This window comes from Ornithodoros turicata, unplaced genomic scaffold, assembly GCF_037126465.1.
Source record: "Ornithodoros turicata isolate Travis unplaced genomic scaffold, ASM3712646v1 Chromosome86, whole genome shotgun sequence".
Lineage (NCBI taxonomy): Eukaryota > Metazoa > Arthropoda > Arachnida > Ixodida > Argasidae > Ornithodoros > Ornithodoros turicata.
Window position 1 is genome coordinate 172,724 of NW_026999394.1, and position 22,723 is coordinate 195,446.

Consider the following 22,723-nt stretch of genomic DNA (forward strand, 5'->3'; position numbering starts at 1 on the left):
TAACGCCTTATCTGCCTTCCACATAAGCTGGTTTCCCATATGCGTCGCTTCAGACTCCGCCAGGTGATCGATGGATCTCCATCTCTTCAACTGAACATCACTGGAAGTCCAGTGTAAGGTGAGATCCCCAATGCGAATATTTTTCACTATTATTTATGCTGCGTTGTAGCGTTTGAATGTGTTGTTGCGATTATTTTTTACTGTTCTCACTGTGTTTGTAAATTGTTTTTTATGAACTGTATAGCGTATTTCTAGAAGCGGGATTTTCTTGTGTCTAGCTTTGCTGACCCACTAACTCCCATGCGGATCATTATGTATTAAACTGAGTCGTCATAGTAAATAACCTACGCTGCGTCCGGAAAATGTTACTTAAGTTCCCTAGAGATCACCGAAGCGTGCCCTTGTTTCTCCTTGGATTAATATAAAGCGTCACTCTCACCGATGGTCGCTCAGAATTCCCACCTATTTGTGCCGTCTGCCTTTTCTTTTTCTTTTTTCGGGGTGTGTGTTACGGTTAATTCGAATGTTCGTCATTGATGCTAGTATCCCTAAATATCTGCGTAGTTCGCCCATCATTGCCCTCTTATCGTCTCACGCGATATGTAGCATCCGCAGTGGGGAACAATCTCACTTGCCATCCCTTCTCGTGTCTGGTGGTGTCTTTCTGAACAATTGCTGTCGGCTTTTTCTCATTGTTCGTTAAATAAAGTGTAAGTTTAATGATGTCCTCGCTAGGAAAGGTCACCTTGGGTGGTCCGCAGGCAGAAAAACAACTGATAAGAACCCATGAAGGCATCACGTGAAGTACCCTCTAGAACCTTATCTCTTTCTTAGTCACCGTGGAGCGACTGTGTGGATGTGTTGCTCACATAGGGGATAAGATATCCTAATATATAATCATTTTCTCTTCTAGCATATTATAATACACATTTTTATATTTGTGCAGTTTGTCAAGTGTGTGATATTAAAATTCTAACGGTCATTCGTGAAAACGTAATGTCCACGTGAAGGATGCGTCTACCAACAAGATGGCTATTAAGGAGGAATTAAAGCTCAAGAATATTACAGACATGGGAGGGGGGCATTTAAAAGATTAGGGACAGTTTATGAGATCTTTTACAGTTGATGAGCATGACCTTATGAAAGTCTTTTGTTGCCAGAATACTTAGCGCAGTTGTTATCTTTTATATATCTTTATTTGAATTTCGTGTGAGCGCCGCGAAGACACTGTGACTATTAGCGGCGTACAGACGTGAAGAAATGGAGAGAGGACAGTAGGAAGGAGTTGGGGACAGGAGAGGTAATGTTCGTCCTGGGCCGACTTCAGGGGGAACTGTGGGGGACATTGATCTGAGTCTTCGAAAAACCCAGGGAGGACCTCAGACAGCACAGCCGGTGACAGGATTCGAACCCGTGTCACCTCCCAGTCTCGGCGTGGCGAAGCGATCATCCTAACCACTATGCTAGTTTCGGTATTATCCCTTATCTTAAAGGGAACCTCGACCGTCCACCAATCATCGTTTCGTAGCATGCTTTCTACCACATACATCTTGGAACGTCAAGGGAAGTATGTAATTACAAAGCATGGGGCGGGCCTTATATGGAATTTGAGACAAGACACTTTCCGCCACGCTTGTGACGTCACGTGTCATCTCTAACGATGGCAGATCATCAGGGCGATTTGTAAGTCACGTGGCACGTTACAGGAGGGACATTGGTCTGACCTTGGAAAGCCCATGACGACGAACCAGGAAACCATCAGTGCAGGGTCCAAAGACTGACACGTGATCCGCGGGGTACTTGGACAAACATCACGTGATGTCCAACAAAGGTATGTGAGACTCTAATACTACTATAAGCTCCGTGGTGGCGATGTTGCAGTTAGCCACATAGCATAGTTTGCCCCTGTGACCTTGGTCACGCTCGCATTCCCTCGACATTTATTTCTTTATTTTTTACTTTACCGTAGCAGATATTCGTTGAGCCATTCGACGACACTTTTCATCCAACCAAGGGCACCCAGGGGACTGCGACGCTTGTACACTGCTATAACATCGAATAAGGTAAGTTCTGTCGTTCTGTCACAGCCTTCTGTCATTCAGAATGTTATTTCGTCTTCTGATCCGTTCAAAATGGGAGTCTTCCGCCTTCCTGCCAAGAGAGAGAGAGAAAATAAATGTCAGCTGACGTCACAGGTTCCTTCCTAAAGGGATATAGTCGTCGACCTTTATGCAGAGCCCATAATCGGAACAATGGGACGACGCTGAAGTAAATAATGTAAACATACTATAAATTGAAAAATGGATCTCTCATAAATCCAACTTTGAAAGTAAAATTTTCAAAGTACATGGTCTGTATCTACGACGTGTGAATAAACGCGCAGAAAATAAAGTTTAAAAGAAAATTTTCTTTTACTGATAAACGAGTCCCGAATAATGCGTCCTGGAGTAGCCAGTCTCGTGAAAACTAATCGACCTCGATTACTTTGCGTCACAAGCTGTAAATTGGGGCTGGCACGAATTACTCCGCCCTTAAATCCCGCCCGTTTCAATTGAAATTTATACCTAGTTTTTCTTCGCAGCCTCTCAGCCCTAATCTCGGACTGTAACACTACGTCATTTTGACGTAACAATGACGTAAAAGATTAGTTTCAAAGCTGAAAAGTAATGTAGCGAAAGAGGGTCGATTACTTTGAGCGGCGACGGGCTTTGTGATGTGCGTTTCCGCTTATTGTGTTGTATAAAGTCTGTATGTGCTCGTCAGAACAAAAAATTTGTATCTTTCTTTGTTTTTATTTAATAATCACAGACGAGCACAGCGTAACACCGTTTCTCTGCGCCGATCGCAGCCTCGTATCTCAGCCTCAATCAATCAAAATCAATCAAACGCAACTATCAAAGTTTACTGTCGGTTGAGTAAAACTATCAATGCACATTTACGGTACCATTACCACCCCCACGGCTCACGAGCAAAAGAAGCATATTGAAATGCGACTTAGCATTTCGCATATCGAGCACACGAACACACAGAAAAATATAAGGAAATGCTCATAAATGAAGCTCAAGATTTAAAGCACGAACCGATTTCTCATAAATGCGTTTACGTCTCGCTCCACACTGTCCGTTCGACCCTTTGCCTTTGCATCTTTGCATGATCCTTTGCGGTTTTATCACGTTTTGTCAAGCACAGGGACGCGGCCTTCAATGCTGTTGTCAATTTCATTGTGAAACTCTCTCGGACTAGAAACTCTATACTAGACGGTGCGTGGACATTACTATGATCCTTTGATGTGAACGGCGCGATCGGTCCTGCGTGGTCGCCCCTGTGAACTTTTGCGGTGCGCTCGCACATTCTGTTTTTTTTTGTGTGTGTGTTTCGTTCTTATTTTGTTTTTTGTGCTTTTCTGTTTCTTTGTGGGGTAGCAGAATTCGCTTGCGCGAATTCAACCTCCCCTTATTATTTAGTCAACCACAACAACACAACATCAGGCTCCAACAGCTCCCCATGGAGCCCATAGTTTGAGATAATTCACACAACACTGGGCACACGACCGATGAATTTGCGACGTGGTGGATATTATGCACAACCAGTCGGCCAATCCGGAGCCTCAATGTCTGGCTGGCCTTTCGACCAGACCTGGCTACCAGCGACTTCTACTGGATTTCAGGCTTGCCGCCGTTATTCGGTATTCAAAAATACCTTAAGCGATTTTTTGGTAAAATAAAGATGTATTGGATACAAAGCACTGATTCAAAGATCAAGGCGTCCTCAGTCAGCTTCACAAAGAGACAGCACGTTACGAAAATGGTAGGACATATTTTTCTGCTGCTTAGACATATGTATAGAGGAAGACAAATAGATACTGGTGTAGCACCAGCTACCAAGCACCTTCAGTTATGCGTTGTTTTGAACGGACTAAGAGCATGTTTTTGTAAGGGACTAAGGTCGCGTTCCTCTACAGCTTGCTACGCTTCGCAACATGTAGATCATAAATAAAGTTCTGGTGTGAAATGAAAGCGCAGCAGCTCGCCGTCTTACATGGCGACCCCCCGAGGATCTTCCCTGGATCCGCCCCTGGCCGTGGTATTTCGAAACTATGCTGAAACGGCCGAGACTCTGCACGCACATGCGCGCGTACAAAATGCGATTTCAAAACATTATCGACCAATCGGAGTGCACGCGCAGTCTCGGCCAATGGGCTTGCAACATGGTGTATGGGCGCAGTGGGTACATACTGTACAGCCGCGTCCGCGGGTACCTGAGGAGGACTGGTTTTATCGCTTTGTTGCCAGAGCCAGTGTAGCGTCATCTCTCGGGCACATATCGCATTATAAACGCCAAGTGCTACAATCCTACAATCACTGTCACACAAACATTGCCGTCATGCACACCTGTATGTCATGAAAAATGACAAACAGCAAAAAATGAAATTACTAGCGTGCATTTCCGCTCATTTTCCACGAAATTCAGTTTTACACCGGCAGAGTTTTCCGTTTCCGACACCAAAGAATTGAAGCAACAAGGCAGGGCGGGCAGATCACGGGTGTGGCCTTCAAATTCTCAGCAGGGAACACCGATAAGGCGGGTCGCTTTCCAAGATAACACGTTGGGCCATTGGTTGATAAAGGGTGTCAACCACTTTTAATATTCACGCCTTTTCCGATTGTGCACCAATCACGGAAGAGATTTAAAATATCGAGGTCGATTACTTTGACCAGGATCCCAAGCAGCACAATGTACTGAAAGTCGAGTGCAATAGGGGTGGACGGGTAGGTGGAAGGCCTTGAACAGACTCGTGAAGCTAAAGAGCGCTGATAAGACACATACCGACCACCCCTATTGCACTCGACTTTCAGTGCATTGTGCTGCTTGGGATAGGGCCCCTGGGGCAGTCTCGACTGATTTGGGACTAACGCATACATTTTTGCCTTTACCATTCGATCAATCAATCAATCAATCGTTCCGTATTCCTTCTTTATACGTCCGCATCTGGAAAGTATCGATATCATTCCTCCTGAATGCCCCTTCGGACACTCCTGGGTTGCCAGACCAAACAACGAAATAAGTCACGTGTCTTCAGGACCTACACGTATTATAACGCAGATGCAGACTAGCTGTTGGAGTAACCTCAGCTTGAGCAAGCCTCCGCGATGAGCGGCACAGCCATGTCGTGTTTGTTTTTCTTTGTCGTACATCGCTCAGGTTTCCTCAGCCTATAGAATTGGGTGGCAGAAGTTTCCAGAAGGTAATTGCAGAAAGTCCGACAATCCTCCGGCGAGTACGTAGCCAGTTAGAATTTTTTTATCACCTTAGGTGAAGCACCCTGTATAGCTGTTTAACTTTGTGCCCTTTAAACGTTTTCTTCCCCACAACATTGTAAGGCTGGTGTACAAAAGTAGTGTAGGATACGCCATTACCGCCTACGAATTGTTTTGACCTGTTCAGGGGATGTGGCGGATAGCGCAGATTACTTCGCAGTGCGGAAGGACTTGAAATATATTTCCATTCGCGCATTCAGTTGATTTGGAAAAGGCTAGTCTTGCTCCAGGTGAATAACAGAAATGCACACCTTCAGGTTTGGAGCGGGTCCGTCTGTCAGAGAAGTTGTGACAGTACCAATGCGTCTTTGACGGAAGCAACGGAGTATGCCTTCATTAGAGACGCGATATAACAAAATCTGTATGAGCTTGTTAAATTACCTTGAGCGGGAACGGCGTTGTATCCACAAGAATGCCCCAAGTTAGCCCCGAAAAGATAGGCCAGAGAGACTCAGTCTAAAAAACTACTTGGAGCTTTACTCCTACGTGTCACACAACCCAACAAGAGAGTAAGAAAGTAAAAAAAAAAAAATCATTCGATGTCACGTGGTTCATGATATCGCTTCAACGTCGTCGTCCAATGATAGTCCCTTTTAAACATATTTACACATCCTCCCCCGCCGAATGAAATTCATCCCAGCAATGCTTCAAGGGGGTATAGTAGCTGTACCGGTCTTCTTGTCACGTTCCCCGTTGGCAGCTTTATGGTACATGCTCGGACTTTGTCATCCCTTCCCTTGTGTAGCGTCACAATCCGCACGGTTTTCCAAAGATTGCGTGGAACCTTGTCTTCATGCAGTAAGGCAAGATCTCCTTCCTTCAGCGAATGGTACCCCACGGGCTTAGAGACGTGGGCAGACCTCAGATGTAGCAGATATTCTCTGTGCCACCTTCTCCAGAAATGATCAGCTATTCTCTGGCGGTGACACCATCGACGGGAAAGGTCGGTCGCAGATGATGACGGCTGTTGATGTTCACCACTCGGAAGTGCGATGAGTCGTCGACCAATCAGCAGGTGAGCAGGCGTCAACGCGGCAGGCTCGTCAGGTGATGCGTGTAAGTACGTAAGCGGGCGAGAATTTATCGACGCTTCGGCGTCCTGCAGCACAGTCATCATCTCTTCGAACGTTAAAGACTGTCGTCCAAGTACCTTTCGGAGACACTGCGTCGTCGTACGCACTAGCCTTTCCCACCAGCCGCCCCACCACGCTGCCCTCTCAACGATGAATTTCCACTTTATTTGGTGGGAGGCGAAATAATCCTGGATCTCGCTCTGTCGCACGGCCGTCTGCAACTTCTGAATATCCCGGCACGCTTTCTTGAAGGTCAATGCATTGTCCGAGTACACAGTATTCGGTAATCCTCGTCGGGAAACGAAACGGCGAAACGCCATGAGAAATGAGCGTGCTGTAAGATCCGAAACGAGTTCGAAGTGCACGGCCCGCGTTGTTGCGCACGTAAAAAGCGCAATGTACGACTTTGACGAGCCGCGCTCGGATCGCACCATCACAGGCCCAGCAAAGTCCACTCCCACTACTTCGAAGGGCTGGTTGGGAGTAATTCTGTCAGATGGCAGTGGAGCAGTGGGAGCTGAAGCTGCCTTGACCCGATTACGCGAGCAGGTGATGCATCGGAATATGAGCGCTTTTGTTAGTTGTCGGCCTTGTGGAATCCACCAGCGCTCTCTTACTTCGTTCAATGTGTCTTGCAGGCCTCCGTGCAGTGTTCTGTGATGAGCACGTTCCACAACAAGTTTCGTGTAGTGATGCGCGCGGGGAAGTATGATTGGACATTTCACGTCCTCTCCATCTGCTCCGCACTGCAGTCTCGTCCGTAAGCGTATGATGCCGTTGTCGTCCAGGTACGGTCGCAGATTGGCCAACTTTGAATCAGATGCCACTGGATGACCCATCTGTAGCAGATTAACCTCCTCGGCGAAATGCTCCGCCTGTGCCTGCTTTACCCAAAGGTTATCCGCGTCGTTGAGCTCCTTGACCGTTAGAGTGCCGACAGTTCGACCGTTACGGCATCGCACGTTACGCTCGAAGCGTAGGACCCAAGCGGTAACTCTTGTCAGTCTCCGGTGGCTGCTGTATTTCTCTGCATCCATGATTGCCGAATTCGATGACACCGAGACTTGCAGGATGCTAGATTTGAAACTCCTCTCGTCGTTTGTCATGTCGTCCCATTCGACGTCGCTGTTTGGCCAACTTGACGAGTCGAGATGAAGCCAAGCGGGTCCCTGCCACCAGGTGCTGCTATCCACCAGTGCCCTCGCGGGCATGCCTCTAGTAAGACAATCGGCAGGGTTGTCCGTCCCCGGACAATGTTTCCATCTTCGGTGATCGGTCTTTTGCTGAATTTCCTCAACGCGGTTGCTCACGAACTGCTTCCATTCACTCGGAGGTCTTCTTATCCACCAAAGCGCAATCATTGAGTCCGACCATAGGAAGTAGTCAAAATCCAATCCTGTGCAGGTCCGCCTAAGGTAGTTCAACATTCTCGAGCCGATCAACGCAGCCATTAGTTCCAGGCGAGGCAGGGTCAACTTTTTAAGGGGGGCTACTCGAGATTTAGAGAGAACAATTGTTGATGTCACAGTTCCGTCTTTGTTCTCAACTCGAAGATACGCTACAGCCCCGTAGCCCTTGGGACTTGCGTCACAAAATATGTGGAGTTGCGGATTTCTGTGACCGCTTGGCAGGAAGCAACGGTCCACGCTGACCTTTGTCAGTTCCGGAATTTCGCTGCACCATTCGTTCCAGAGTTTTTGCTTGTCTTCTGACATAGGTGAATCCCACTCATTCTCCTCAACCCACAAAGCTTGGAACAGCATTTTTGCTCGCACGGTGAACGGGTTAAGGAATCCGAGAGGGTCGTAAATCCTGGCTGCAGCTTGCAGTACGTTGCGTTTGGTGCCTGTGAGGCGATCGACGTAGTTGAGGATTGAGTCTAAACTACACGAAAGTGTATCCTCGCTTTTGTCCCACACCGTCCCAAGCACCTTTGTCGTCTTGTAGTCACTGTTCGGGACAACCCCCTCCTCTGGAGCAAAAACATCTCGAAGAGTTGCACAGTTAGAAGCCCACTTGCATAGGCGCATTTTCGCTTTCTCAGTGATGTCGTTTGCTTCCCTGTAGAGCTTAATTGCTGACTCCACGTCCGCTGCTCCGGTCAGAAGGTCGTCAACATAGAATGATGAGGCTAGGACCTCAGCCGTCTCCTGCAGACCACCGGTGACGCAGTTGAAATGGTACAGTAGCGTTGCCGCGAGCAGGAATGGACTAGCCGATGTGCCGAAAGGTACACGCTGCATCCGCCATTCCACAATATTCGTACTGAGGGTTAAGTTCTTCCGCTGCGGCACATGGTCAAACCATAAGAAACGCAAGGCATCCCTGTCGCGTTCGTCAACGCTGATCTGCAGAAAAGCCTTTTCTATGTCCGCAGTAATTCCAATTGAGTGCATTCTGAAGCGGATCAATACGTCCAACAAGTCTGGTTGCACCTTTGGCCCCTTTTCTAGGTGGTCGTTGAGAGATGTACAAGAGCCAGAATGCGATGACGCGTCAAAGACGACCCGCATTTTCGTTGACGTTGACTGAGGTCGGATGACCTCACGATGGGGCATGTAGTACACGCGTTTGGATGGCTTCGACCCAGATGCAGGCACTGGTTCAGCATGGCCGCTCAGAAGATAGGCTCGAATATTTTTGTCGTACTCCGTAATCAGCTCGTCATCATGTGCCAGCCGATTTACCAACCGCCTCAGTCTTTTCTCCGCAATATCGCGATTGTCACGCAAGGGGACGTCGATGTGCTTCCAGGGGAGGCACACCTCATAACGCCCGTTGGCAATCTTTATGTTACGCTGAAACTCTGCCAGTACTTCATTACCCGCAGCCGTTGGTGAGGGGTTTTCGTTGATGCCTGTGTTTTCGACCTCCCAAATTCGCCGTATCTCTTCGTCTTGTATGGTCATGCAGTTAACGTTTGTCCTCAGCACTATGAGGCTGTCAGATTGCCGTGCGATGAGAGACTTCGTAGCACTTGGGCCCTGGAAGGTCCAACCCAACTTAGTCTTTACCGCAACCAGTTCTTGCTGTCTTCCATAGCAGCGGATTTCTCCTGAGATTAGTTTTGACACTTGATCAGATCCGACTAGCAGACTGATGCCACTGACTTGAGGGATGCCAGGAAAAGCAACAATGTCGGCGATCTGCTCCCCGCAGTCCCCCAGTTCCACCACATGTTCACTGTCAACTGGTGATTCTTCGATGTCTTTACAAATCAGAGGTACAACGATGGCCGCAAGAGTAATCTCTTCATTACCGTACTGGCTCCTAACAGTCACCTCCACCACGCTCCGCTTGATAGGCGTGCAGTCCGATCCCGAGGCGAACGTATGGATGCCGATCACCACTTGTGCCACCTCCTTCAAACCAAGTTCTTGGGCGAGGTCCTCGCGGATGAACGTCCTGGAACTTCCACTGTCCACGATACCTCGAATGTACAGGCACCTGTAGTTCGCCACTGCCCATGCGCGAAATGTTTGTAGGAGGACAGTGCTCAGATGGGAGACCGCTGTCATTAGCCCAGGAGCTTCTAACGTGTGCGAAGCGTTTGTGGCCTGTCCGCCTTCGATCGGTTTGGGCTTCCAGTTAGGGTCGCACATAGTGTCCACGTGCCGACCACCGCATTTTGAGCATTTTCCCCTGAACCGACACTCTTTAGAACTGTGGTAGCTTTTCGTACATCGAAAGCAGCGTCGGTTCTTAGCGAGAGCCTTCTTTTTATCCTCCAATGGTACGTCAGCCTTGCATGTCTCCGTTGTGTGAGATTTTTCATTACAGAAGATGCAGCTTAGTAGACCCGCCGTTGTCCGGCTGTGCAAAGCAAGGGCCGACGGCGTACCAGCATGACCCTTGGTAGTGGTCGCCCGCTGTTTGCGCTGCTTGTCGTCCAGCTGGACACATAATCCACTTTTCTCTCTGCTTTCAACCTCTTTCTTCAAGAATCCAAGAAGCTTGTTCAGCTCTTCCGAACAGGCTGAAGAGGCCGCGTTTTCATCTTCGGAGGCAGGGGACTGGTCGTTTGCTGCCGGAGATGATGTCTCGCCTTGGGCATGTCCACGGTAATAATCTAGTCGAAGGTCGGGTGGCAGTGCAGCCAGCAATATCTCAGTCATCATTGACGAATAAGTTACAGTTGGGACTCCCAATGAGCGAAGTCCACAGGTATTCGTTTGTACGTAGTCGTAGAGCCTCCGCAGAGCCGCCGTGTCCATTGAAGATCTGACACGTGGGAGCGTCCTCAGTTTCTCTAAGTATTGCCTCTCGAGCCTTCCTTTATCTCCGAAACGTTGCGTGAGCAGGGCAATCGCGTCGTCATAGGCCGCCTCAGTAGTTTGGAGCCCTGACAGGGCTGCAGCAGCCGGTCCCAGAAGCAATGAACGAAGGTAGTGAAACTTGTCACGTTTACTTAGCTTCCTGTTTTCGTGTATGTTTGCCTTGTATTGCTCCCAGAAGGGCTGCCATTCTGCAAGATCGCCACGAAACTTCATGAGCTGCAGGCGTTGTAGCTTGACGCCAGAGCCAGACGGTGCCGTTAGGGACCCAATCGTTGTCGGTACCGCTGGTGGAGAGTCCGATGTCGTCGCTACTTGAAGCTGTTCGTAGGTCCGAGTTAACTTGGCAATATACTCTGTGATCTTTTCTTCATACTGTAGCACAGATGCATAATCCGTGTCGAAGTCTTCAGCGGGAGTGTGCTCCTCAACTTCACGATCTAGCGCATAGAGTTCCTTGCTGCATTGAATCAGCTTCTCCAGGAGAACGTGAATAGCCAGCGCTGTAGTGTTGTGGTCCTGAAGTGCCGCAGCAGCATCGTTTGTAAGCTTCGTGACTTGCGCTCTCCTTGCTCCACGCTTGCTCCTAAGCCTCTCCGGATCGTTCGTATTAGGCATGACTGAAGGGCTCGTTCGATGCTGTGGATTTCCTTGTTCTCCGTATCCCGGGTTTCGGCACCACTATGTTAAATTACCTTGAGCGGGAACGGCGTTGTATCCACTAGAATGCCCCAAGTTAGCCCCGAAAAGATAGGCCAGAGAGACTCAGTCTAAAAAACTACTTGGAGCTTTACTCCTACGTGTCACACAACCCAACAAGAGAGTAAGAAAGTAAAAAAAAAAAAAAAAAAAATCATTCGATGTCACGTGGTTCATGATATCGCTTCAACGTCGTCGTCCAATGATAGTCCCTTTTAAACATATTTACACAAGCTAACGCGGAAGTCCCGTAAAAAGGAATACGACAGAATGCCCTGCTCCAAAGCCTTGCGTGAGAATGGCGCGAGCCCCTGCAGGCTGACTGCAGCGTGGCCACCCGCAGGGCCGCACCCCTTGTGAACATCTTACAACACTCCTACCCCTAAAGGGACGGTCGCACCAGTTCCTGTCAATGCCGAAGCTGTAGTATTATGTTGTTCTTCGTGGCGCTTCGGGCTTCTGACTGCGCTATCGAAAATGCAAAAAGCGAGAGAGTGGCATAGCTTGACTCGTACTCGATGGAATACTGTAGAAGTGTGTTTTTTTTGTTTGTTTTTTTGCGCAGAATTATTTTTCGCGTTTTTCGCGCATTCTTCCAAAATTGCGAATTTAAGTTCTCGGGAATAACCCTGGCCACATGAGGGCGAAAATCGTGCGGCGTTCGACGCTGTACCGTGACTACCTTGACACTTTCTACTCCATGCAGCGTAGGCAGTTTAAGCAAGCCGCAGAAGATTGTTTTATTCCATCAGGCAGGACGCAGGATCACGCATTTGTTGCTCCTGTACTCTAAGAAAAAAAGGAGTAAAACGGGGAGTAATTGCAGCTTCTACTCCCCTAGTCTGCAATTACTACCCATTTTAGTCCCCTAACCCAACATTTAGTCCCGACATTTACTCCCCAGGACTGCAAATTGTCACTAAACTTCGCGAATGGTCTCCCGAATGCAAAAGTCTACGTAAATATGTGCCCTTGGTCAATTTGAACGACATAAGGCTATATAACTCACACAACGTAGCAATTTTCCAGCCATAAAGAGTAAGAAACAGTTAGCGCATCTTTCTTCGCAAATTGTGCCCTATGTATGGCGCAAGATTTTATATCACTCGATATATCACGGTTGACGGTTTGCTTCAAAGTATCTTCATGCATGCGCACCAATTATGTACCTGGGACTCTTACAACAGCGCGTGAAATGCGGTCTTCACTCTGTGACATTCATTTACTCCCGTGCGTTTACTCCCGAAAGGGACTATTTTTTGTGGCAATGCAATTACTCCCCAAAAGGAGTAAAAGTACTCCTTTTTTTCTTAGAGTGTGCAAACGCATTGCATTGGACATGCATCTTCCACTATACCACGAAGCTGCAACATCCCTTTCCTCGCCTCCTCAAAACCAACCTGTATGATAGCACGACATCTCAACCCACACTGTTCAGTGCTCTGAGTGATAATGTATGAGAACTGCTAAGATGAATTGGCTGACCTGCACACGGCCAGTACTATACTATATGGCCTCCTTCAGGGTCCCTAAAGACTGTTGTACAGCGCCTTAACTTCCGTGACTGTGAGGAAAAGAAGGGGATTGACCTAGAACGCCGCCATCCCCGTGAACAACGGATGTCTTAGTACGTGCTGAAATATGCTTAAGTATATTGACCCCGGCAAGATATGCAAGAGCAAAGCATTCCCGGAATGATGTTCCGCGAATTTAAGTTCTCGCGAATCACTCCTCAAACCAGCTTTGTTTGAAAACGCGAAAATATTTTTACACGCGAAAAAAAAAACACTTCTACAGTATATGTCAAGGACAAACGCCGGATTTTGAGGGTATTCCGGAATTCCCTCTCTGGGAGAACGAGAAAACGTCACTCGCTAATACCCAATGATGTTGCGGCACTGAGAAAAGGTATGGCACGGCCACGCAGGTGCGTCACAGAGTTACAGGGCGTAACAGATCCTACCGGATAACTCGTACCAGGACAGTTCATGCCAAGCGACAACTTATACCATGAATGCATGAGGTCGTGGTATAAGTTGCCTCGCAATTAGCAGTCTTGGTGTTGTCCGTCTTGGTTTGAGGCAAGCGTGGTACGAGCTGTCATCTCGTGAGCTGGGTAGGAAGGATCGGCACCCCGCAGCAGCGGAGGCTCCTCGGCGTCACGTCTTTAAAATACTTTAAAAATTAGTTTATTTATTATCTAAGCACTTTTCGTAAGCAAAAAAAAGTCACGTGGATTGTTGACCGATACTGAGCATATTGGTTCAGGCTACATAGGTGAGTCTCTGGACACGAGGCTCCCTTTACAATAGCATTTATCTCTTAATTTATCAAGCAAGGTACCCAAGGATTCCTCAATGTCACTTCCCTGCTTTGCAAAGAAAATCAATTATGTCGCTGGACTTAAATGCAGTCTATACATCGTCTTTTGTAAGACATTTTTCTGTTTCTTTCCTTCCAGATACAGTGCTCGTTTTCTGCTATCTGAGCTGTCCAGGGCGTTGTCGTGTTCCCTTGTTCTGTTGTACGGTACGTCATTTTTTATTTAGCCATGACTCCAGAAAGCGTTACTCAACCCTCTCTCATTCTGCCAATCGACCTATACTTGACCTGCTTATCTGACCTAACGTACCGTTGAGAAAAAGCCACTCTTTGCGGTTTGAATCCTGTTCTGTCCGTTTGTCCCGTACGTGTCGGTCCCTGCCCTAAGCTTGAAGCAACGCAAGCTGAGCAACAAACATCACTGTTTGGAACGGACACACTCATAAACCTCTTTTGCTACACTTGTAATTTGTTCTACCATCTTTCTGAATTAGCTGACTATTGCTGCTAATATTTTATCACAATATTATTGTCGCTTCACAATGCCTTTGAATGTTTCATCGTCCATATTGGCTTTCTCGGGCAATTCCAATGCTCCTGTTTTTGGTTAAAAGAGTCCACAATACATGCATCATATTCAATGCCCACCAGACGTCCAAATGTATTCTTTCTCGTTATTCTGGTTCTGTGCCTTCCTTGCATTCAGTGTATCAAATGCTTCATTGCTTGTTTGAATCTGGTCCTGCCTACTTGCATTTCTGGACTTCTCTTTGTCTACTTTTTGTCTACCTGCGTTTACTTGCGAGGTTATGATATGATCCATGGCTATAAGGAAGCTGAATGCTTCCACTCCACTGTCTTCTGTTATGCGTCGGCTGAAACAAATTTGTTCCCATGAAATGTCCGTCGTGGTCTCTAGAGTCAAATAAGGAAGCAAGTCAACGTACCGACAAACACTGAAAACTCAGACACTAGACAACAACCTAAAACACAGCAGCGACGACATATCATTGCTGTTTTTATAATAATAATAATAATGTTTTATTGGTGCCCAAGAACGGCCATGACGACCCACATTGGTGCACACAAATACAATACAATGTACTACAAATAGACACAATATATGCACAAATACAATAATACAATATGCACTAACGAGAAGACACGATTTACGCGGTCACACAAAAAACAAAAAAACAAGAGAGTGTACATGAAGAAAAGAAAAAAATATACATGACTTGAATTGAAAACGAGAAAAGAGCACACACAATTGTAATGTGAGAAACACATACAATCGCACGTCAACAAAAGGGAAATTATCTGAAAAAGTGAAAGAAAAGAAAGATGAAAAATGAGAAGAGATATGACACGTGATACCGGAGTAAAAAAAAACAAGAGTCCCTGCAGACACAGTTACTTCGCGGCAAAAAACAAAAACCAAACAAACGAAAAAAACAAGAGTCGCGGTCCAGACGAATTACCGCACTTGACTTGTTTCTTGCATTTCAATTAGTGTTGCTTGCGTTCTTAAATTCCTCCTTAAAATTACAGGCATATCTCGCTTCATCTCCAAAGGCATGGCTTCGACATCTGAATTCGATCTCATCATGGAAAGGTCGCAAGAGTGGAAAGAAGTCAGGAAGGAAATGCACGAAGCCATTGCGGCGAAAGATGAGGCTCGTGTTCGAAAGTGCCTGGATGCTGCACCTGCATTGAAACTGTGGTTGGACCCTGTGAAAGATAAGTCAGCTCGTAACAAAGCAGTTAAAAAGAAAGCCATTCGTATTCATGGCCTCTTAGTCTCGCGTGAATGTGGACTCAAGAACGACAGAGAATCATCTTGTTATCAAGGTCTCACACGCCTTGAACGAGCTGAAATTCGACGGCAACGATATTACACCACAGAATGCGCGGGCTCTTACATCGACTATTTGAAAAGTAAATCACGGAGTCAAACCAAATGTGATCACTTCAAAGGACGACTGAAGAAGATGTTGAAATATCTCTCCAGCGATGAATTAAACAGGAATATTCTCAAAGTGGCTGCAACAGCGCCGCATCTAGAAATAATGTTCGACTACAACAGTAAAAACGTTCAAGGGATCACGGGAAGTTGCAACAGAGGCGACATCGGCCTTACTTACTACGAAGAACAAAGAGTTTTTGTTGCGGGCCGAGCTGAAGAAGCCGCAGTCTGGGGAACGCTTATCCACGAGTTATGTCATATGGCACTTTTTCTAGTGTATAGGAACGATGGCAAGCCTTATTACAGTGACGATACGGAGCGGGAACAGCAATACAAAAACATCTTGAATAACATAAAACCGAAGCAAAAAGATATGAACATTCTCATCCAGCAAGCTTTTATGAGCAACAAGAATGAAGAAGAAGAGTTAATTGTACGGATCCCTCACGTTCTGGTTCAATATGGTTGCGACGAAGGTCATAGGATTCTGGAACGAGAAGTACCCGAACTACTAAATTTTTTCAAGGACCGTGTCATCCCAGACATGCGAGAATACATTAAGAGTGGAATCCCCTCGGCAGACGCAGAAAAGATCAGAGAAGGAAATGCCACACTCCAAAGATCTCTCAACATTGGCGAACTTAACGTCAAATTCGAGAAACCATTAGAGAACAGTGTGTGGAACAAAGGGCCCCTTCACGTACTTACGGGTCCAGACGTAAGGCTTCTGGAAATAATGGTTCACGACGCCGTGAATTCTTCGGGCCAGCCATACTTGTTTTTCGAAACATCCCAGAAGGAGTGGAAAGATGTGTTAACGACCTACAAATGTGCATTTGTGCTCGTGACGGTTCGCCCTAACACAGAGTTCGGAATGGATCTCAAATCTCTGAGTGAAGTGTCCCGTGTGACTGGAGCGAAAGTCATCTTCCTTGTGGAAGACAAGGGCATGGACTACTTGGTGAAGCAAGTGCAAGAAGACGCATTCTTTGCCGCTGGACTTGTACAGCATAACATCCTTGAAGCAAGCTTTGAGCACGTCACACATAGCTGCAAAAAAGGAGTTTTCGAAAATTCCCGCCTAAAACTTCAGGGCCGAGACGTTTCTAAGCTTTCGGACGCAACGAATATAGATACCTTCTTACATTGCGTAGACACGGCGGTTTTCCTAAAGCTATGCGAATCGAAGAGCATTGACCTGGGACCTCCTCTTCATGAACTAGAAGAACGTGTTGAGAACTATTACGTGAAAAGAGAGTGTAGAAGAGCCCTGGAAATTAACTTGAAAGAATGCAATCTAAAAGACGACGGTGAGGCATTCGCACTTCTGGGCTGTCCACACAATCAGGTCGCAACACTTCTACCTCGCGGTTGTGAGTCAAAGGCCAAGGAGGAATTAACGAAGTTCGAGAAATTCGTACTCATCCAAGAACCACGTGACTACGAAGCTCTCCTGGAACAGAAAGATGGTCATTTCGGAAAGAAAGTAGTGCACCTGCTAAAGTTCGACGAACCTCGTAAGAGACTCTTGTGGACAAAATCAAATGGTCCTCTCAGTCACCTTCCAATGACGGGAAGTGAGAATTACACTGAGGACGCGTTGTTAAACGTAAACGAGAAGGTTGTCATAGTGTCTGGTGCACCAGGTATGGGAAAGAGTATGCTGGCATCTCGGTTGTGCACAGAGTTAAAAAGTCAAGACAAGAAGAGGTGGGTGCTCTACGTCGACCTTCCTCAGAGAATGGCATTAGTGAAAACTTCGTCGCCTAGTCTGGGATATCTGGCGGATCTGTGCGAAGTACAAAAAGATGGGTTGGAGTTTGTCTTGTTCGAGGAAACCTTGAACAATGAAAGCACTTTCGAAGTTGCTCTCATCTTAGATGCGTTCGACGAAATCAACGAGAAATGTCGCAAGTGCGTGCTGGATCTTATACTGTTTGTGGCTAAGACCAAAGTGTACAAGATATACGTTTTTACTCGCACTGTGTTTCAACGCCAAGCACAAGATAACTTCCACACGGTGTCATACGAACTTGATCCTTTTTCTGATAACAACCAGGATGACTTCCTCGCAAAATATAGGGGCGAAAGAGAAACTTCAGGCACCAGGAATGATGAATTTTTGCGTATGTTCCAACAAATGTATGACTCTTTGCAGAAGAAAAACAAAACAATCCTAGGAACCCCTCTCCTACTTCGCATGATGGCTGAGATGAAGAATGGGGAAATTGCAGAGTTTGACGATTGCTCTTCGCTTCTTAATACTGCTGGCATTTCTGGTGACAGGAGTATATACGTTATACACGTGTACAAGATGTTTGCCGAATACAAGCACCTTGTACACAGAAAAGAAAAAATGAAGGAAAACATCTCCCTAAGTGCTGTGCGAGGGGAGAACCATGACGCGAAGTCTTCATTCTACGCAAACCATTGTCTCCTCGCTATGAAGTGTATATTTCCTCAGTACACCTTGGAAATCTTATTGAATGAAGACGAATTAAAGAAGTTAGATCCTGAAGAAAGATTGATCAAGGGCGCTTGTGACAGTTGTCTGAAAGAAGGTTTTGTGAATGGAATTAACGACGCAGGAATTCCTGAGTTCGCTCATAAGACTTTCGCCGAATTTTTCGTAGCTCACTATCTCCTCGAGAAGGCAAAGATAAGAACAAAATCGAGCTACTGGGAAAAAGTCCTAGAATTGTATGGCAAAAAAGACTACGAGGGTGTAATGCTGTTGTTCGATGGACTGGCGTCTGAGTCCTGTCCACTTCACTCTGCTGTAATAAACAACGACGCCTCATATTTTGAGCAACCCGGTGTCATAAGCGAGGACATGTCGAAGGTGGATAAGCTCGAAAGGACGCCATTGCACGTAGCAGCCCTGCATTCTTATGAAGCAACATTGAAGAGGCTTCCAATGGACGATGCACTAATTCAGAATGATTTGTTTCAAATGTTACCGTTTGGGTACGCGGAGCTGAGTTGTCCATGGGACGAGAAACGCGATGGAGTGTGGAGGGACTGTTTGCGGACTGGGACTTCAGCTGTGAGAGAGAGACTCAACGTATTATACGCTCGACGCAGTGAGGAAGCAGTGAAACATTCTACCGAAAATCTGCGCACATGTGAAACCTTGGAGCAAAAAATACTTTTTCTCGAGCGAGCAATATTCACGGCTGTGATACACGACCTACCAGGCGTTTTAGACGTGTATCTGAGCTATGTGTCCCCGAGAGAGAGTACACGAGAACTTGACAGAGACATCATGGACCAATTAGAATCACGCAAGAAACGAAGCTTGAGATGTTCTGCAGAGTCTTCGGTAATTGGAAACCTTGATAGTTTTAGAGACAGTAGCAATAGAACTGTTCCTTTTTACGCAAAGTCCGAGACTGTTTGTAAAATGCTCCTTCCTTACTGCGATATGAGAATTCTTGATATGGATGGAAACACAATGTTGCACGTTAGCGCGGAAGAAGGAAATCTGGAGACAACAAAGTTTTACATTTACCTCGCACATTTATCCGCTAACAATAGAAATAGAAAATTTCAAACTCCTTTGCACTTGACAGAAGATGCACAGATTGTGACGCTACTTCTTCCTCTTTATCCCTCAGTGAATGTTCTCGATTATAAGCAACGAACTCCTATGGATAGATGTGCAGAGAGAGATGATTTGGAGGCCATGAAGTTGTTACTCCTTCGCACTCGGACATATGACGAACATCACATCAGGCTGAACACAACGCTTCATGTGGCTTCTGCCTCTCTTTCCCTTAAAGCTGTGACGTTTCTTGTACCTCACACAAATGTGCATATGCTTAACTACAGAGGAGAAACGTGCTTAGACGTTGCTAGGACAAGTTCGAAATATCTGTCGAGTTCGGTGTCCAACGTTGTCAGGTGTCTCATCCCACACTCGCTCGTGAACTCACCTGAAACGTTCGGCTCATCACCGTTGTACGTCTGGGCGAAAGAAGGTGGAACGAAAGAGATGCAAACTCTATGGCCTTATTTGCGACACAGTGACCCTAGGCATGCACGGAGGATCAGCAAAAAGTCCGTGTATGCGGAATTGAATTGGGATTTCGAAGAAGAAATTTCGTGTCTGAAACATCTCTTCCTCCACTTAGATGTCATCGCTGGTGATCCTGATAGCCGCAAACTGCTACATGATACGGCCAAGGACAAGCTACGTGAGATAAAAGAAGAAAATCTCATTAATTACATGAAGCTGTTACTGCCGCATTTAAATCTCACTGAGCAGGATTATGTAAAATATAGCGTAGGAAATGATGACATTGTTACCTTATATCGGGGATGGTCGCACATGAATAACACCGATGATCTCCACATTGACGATGTCAACGCGGAAATGATCGACGACGATGGCAATATCAAGTTGCTAATAGAAGCAGAGGGAGGTAATGTGGAAGCTGTTAAGATTCATCTCTCCCCTTCATCCGTGTGCATAACAGATGAAAAAGAGAACACTGCATTGCACTTGAGCGCGAAGAAGGGACACGCGAATGTGGTGAAGCTTCTCATTCCTTTTTATACATCAGTGGACGTGATCAATGTGGATCGAGAGACACCCATGCATGTGTGTGCCTTTATAGGACACCTGGCAGTTGTGAAGTTATTATTACTCCGCTCTAGAATGAGTTTCCATGACGAGTATGGAATGACACCTCTTCAGTGGGCCTGTGAAAGTGATGCCGTTGATATCGTGAACTTCCTTCTTCCCCACTCATTCCCTAATATGCGTGACTGGTTGGGTTCCACGTGCTGCCCTCTTTCCGCGATGGAAGAGGAAATGAATGTTGTGAGATGCCTCATCCCACACTCTCTTATGAACTGTCCTAGTGGGACTGGTCATTCACTTACGCAAATCTGTGCAAGTTGTTATATGAGAGAACAGCTGGTGACATTATTGCCATATTCTTGTGATTATGACGCAGCGAGTTTATTGACTATTCTCCCGCTGTCATTTCGTGAGGACGATATGAGTATGAAAGCTACGTCTTGTCTGAAACTGATGGTACTCCACTCAGATGTCAAGGCAGTAGATAAGTGTTTCCGTGCAACACTCAGCCGCATTCGAGAGTATTATGAAAAGAGTAATTTATTGCTGTGTCCAACAGTGACTGAGATGTCACTATTCCTGAACTATATTCCTCTCTTGCTTGCACATACAAATGTTTCTGCTAAGGACGATGAAGGCAAGAAACTATTACAAGGAGCCCTCCGAAGTAGCGAAGATCCCAAATTGGTTAGCTTCCTTCAGAAATGGACTCGCTTGAGTGACTTCCATTCATGATGCTGACGATTGTTGGCAACGGTTGTGGTTAAGCACCAAGTGCCACTGAGCTGTCAATGGACACGAGCTCTGAAGATGATATAGCAGTTTTAATAGAGGTATCAACAGCAGTATACTGAGTCCTTGCCTTCATCCGAGAAAGCACAAATATTCATCCAGTGTCAAAATGAAAGAAAAAAGATCACTTTTCTGATTTTTTGTGATTGTGATTATGACTTACGCATTTTATTTCTTATTCCTTATGTTACAAAGTACTATTCCGTAGTAGGTTCATAAGGTGATTTGAAAATGTGTAAAAAATGTGTCTATTCCTAATGTGCTAGTAATATGGTTAGCTATGATATGCCACAGTATTAGAATACGGCTGCGTGCGATTATGTTTGGTGTCAAATGTATATACCCAAATGTCAAATGTAAATCAACAAAAGTGTTTTTCGCACATTGGAGAAGGTTTAATTCAAATTATTTTCGAACTCTCGCTCACTTCGCTGCAGAGTTGAATAAAGTAAATATTGTCGAGCGAAACACATGTGTGATACAGTCGTACTTTTATTACGACCAAATAAATGTACGGGTTCCAAATTGCTTTTCCAGTTATCGTTACAGATTACGGAACATATTACTTTGAAGTAATCAAGGTTCGTGTAAAGGAACCTCGACTGACTCAAATATGCCTGTTACAAATTAGATTTGTGTACGTGTGATTAAATGATTATATGCAGTTGTCCTTGGAAGTAATGTGTCCACTTAGATGTCATCAAGAGATGCAGATGGAGAGAAAATTCTGTGAACCGGTAAGCAAAGATGAAGGGAAGTGTCCCAGGAGGAGAGCCGCCCATATATTTCGAACAAAGACTGCTATTCCTCTTCATCATGAGCGAGAATCAGAATTAGCGGCTCGCACACAGCGCAGGACATGTCCTAGGGCCTCATAGCAGCCACACGGACACGTGTTTCGAGGGGACGCAAGTTATAGTTATGGCCAGCTTGTGAAAGCTCGGGATGCGTGCTTTAGTTGTTATTACAGTTACTTTTGCGGATTCTAACTACCCGAGCAGCACACAATATTGGTCCAATATTGGCACTGTCTCGGTTTTAGTGAACCTAATGAGGGCCAATCAAGCCAATGAAGAGCAATAAGTGGTGATTATCTTGGCTCATCCTACTCTCACCACCGTGCTTCCCATGGCAGTGTTTCAGCACCTACACAGGTTAATATAAGAAAAAAGACGAAAGAGAAAAAAAATAATACATTGTACTGTGATGCCTTCCCGTTGTCGCGCTGCCATTCAAACCAATTAAAACTAGACCGCCCTTACAAAAACAATTTTCACCTTCCTATAGACATTTAGTGCACTTCCTGCATAATCTGCTTACTTTCTATCCACTTCTCCTTTTTGCATACTTAGTACGCAGCCATTCTGCGCATGCCCTGTGTCCTACTAGCCCTCCTCTCATCAGCAAGATTAGTCACACTCCGAGCGGACTACGTACAAGCTTCCTGTCAACACGCTGCAAAGTTTCTTATGTATGTACCTATAGCCTTTGCACAGAGCTCATGCGTTGGCCGTTCTGCATAGACTTTGCAGTCTTCCAGCATACCTTTCTGTAGCGAAAGCACGCAAGTTTCCTATTGGCTGTCTACAAAATTTAGATCTATTAGCGGCAGACTTACTGCTTTCCGTGCATTCAGCCTGTCTTCAGACCGTGCGCATAGCCAATCCGAACACATCTTGCGGTCTTCCCGTATG

At 46.0% G+C, this 22,723-nt stretch overlaps 2 protein-coding genes across 4 annotated transcripts; one reads left to right on the forward strand and one right to left on the reverse strand.

The window, feature by feature from the left end:
• Nucleotides 1-11: 11 nt before the first annotated feature.
• On the forward strand, nucleotides 12-21,699 carry LOC135374612 (uncharacterized). 3 transcript variants are annotated; one of them, XM_064607564.1, is made up of 5 exons: nucleotides 12-118; nucleotides 1,707-1,831; nucleotides 1,970-2,063; nucleotides 13,826-13,893; nucleotides 15,238-21,699. In XM_064607564.1, the coding sequence occupies exon 5, from the start codon at nucleotides 15,264-15,266 to the stop codon at nucleotides 20,970-20,972; it is 5,709 nt and encodes a 1,902-aa protein (XP_064463634.1). In that variant the 5' UTR covers nucleotides 12-118; nucleotides 1,707-1,831; nucleotides 1,970-2,063; nucleotides 13,826-13,893; nucleotides 15,238-15,263; the 3' UTR covers nucleotides 20,973-21,699. The 3 variants fall into 3 exon arrangements, with proteins under 3 accessions (XP_064463634.1, XP_064463636.1, XP_064463635.1); XM_064607566.1 differs by having other exon boundaries at nucleotides 1,973-2,063; XM_064607565.1 differs by lacking the exon at nucleotides 13,826-13,893.
• Nucleotides 5,950-11,283, reverse strand: LOC135374602 (uncharacterized). The gene has a single exon (XM_064607540.1). The coding sequence runs from the start codon at nucleotides 11,281-11,283 to the stop codon at nucleotides 5,950-5,952; it is 5,334 nt and encodes a 1,777-aa protein (XP_064463610.1).
• Nucleotides 21,700-22,723: the final 1,024 nt, after the last annotated feature.

Bases quoted from the DNA above. Each gene is read 5' to 3' on its own strand.
- LOC135374612 (XM_064607564.1), top strand. From the start codon at position 15,264: ATGGCTTCGACATCTGAATTCGATCTCATCATGGAAAGGTCGCAAGAG.
- LOC135374602 (XM_064607540.1), bottom strand. From the start codon at position 11,283: ATGCCTAATACGAACGATCCGGAGAGGCTTAGGAGCAAGCGTGGAGCA.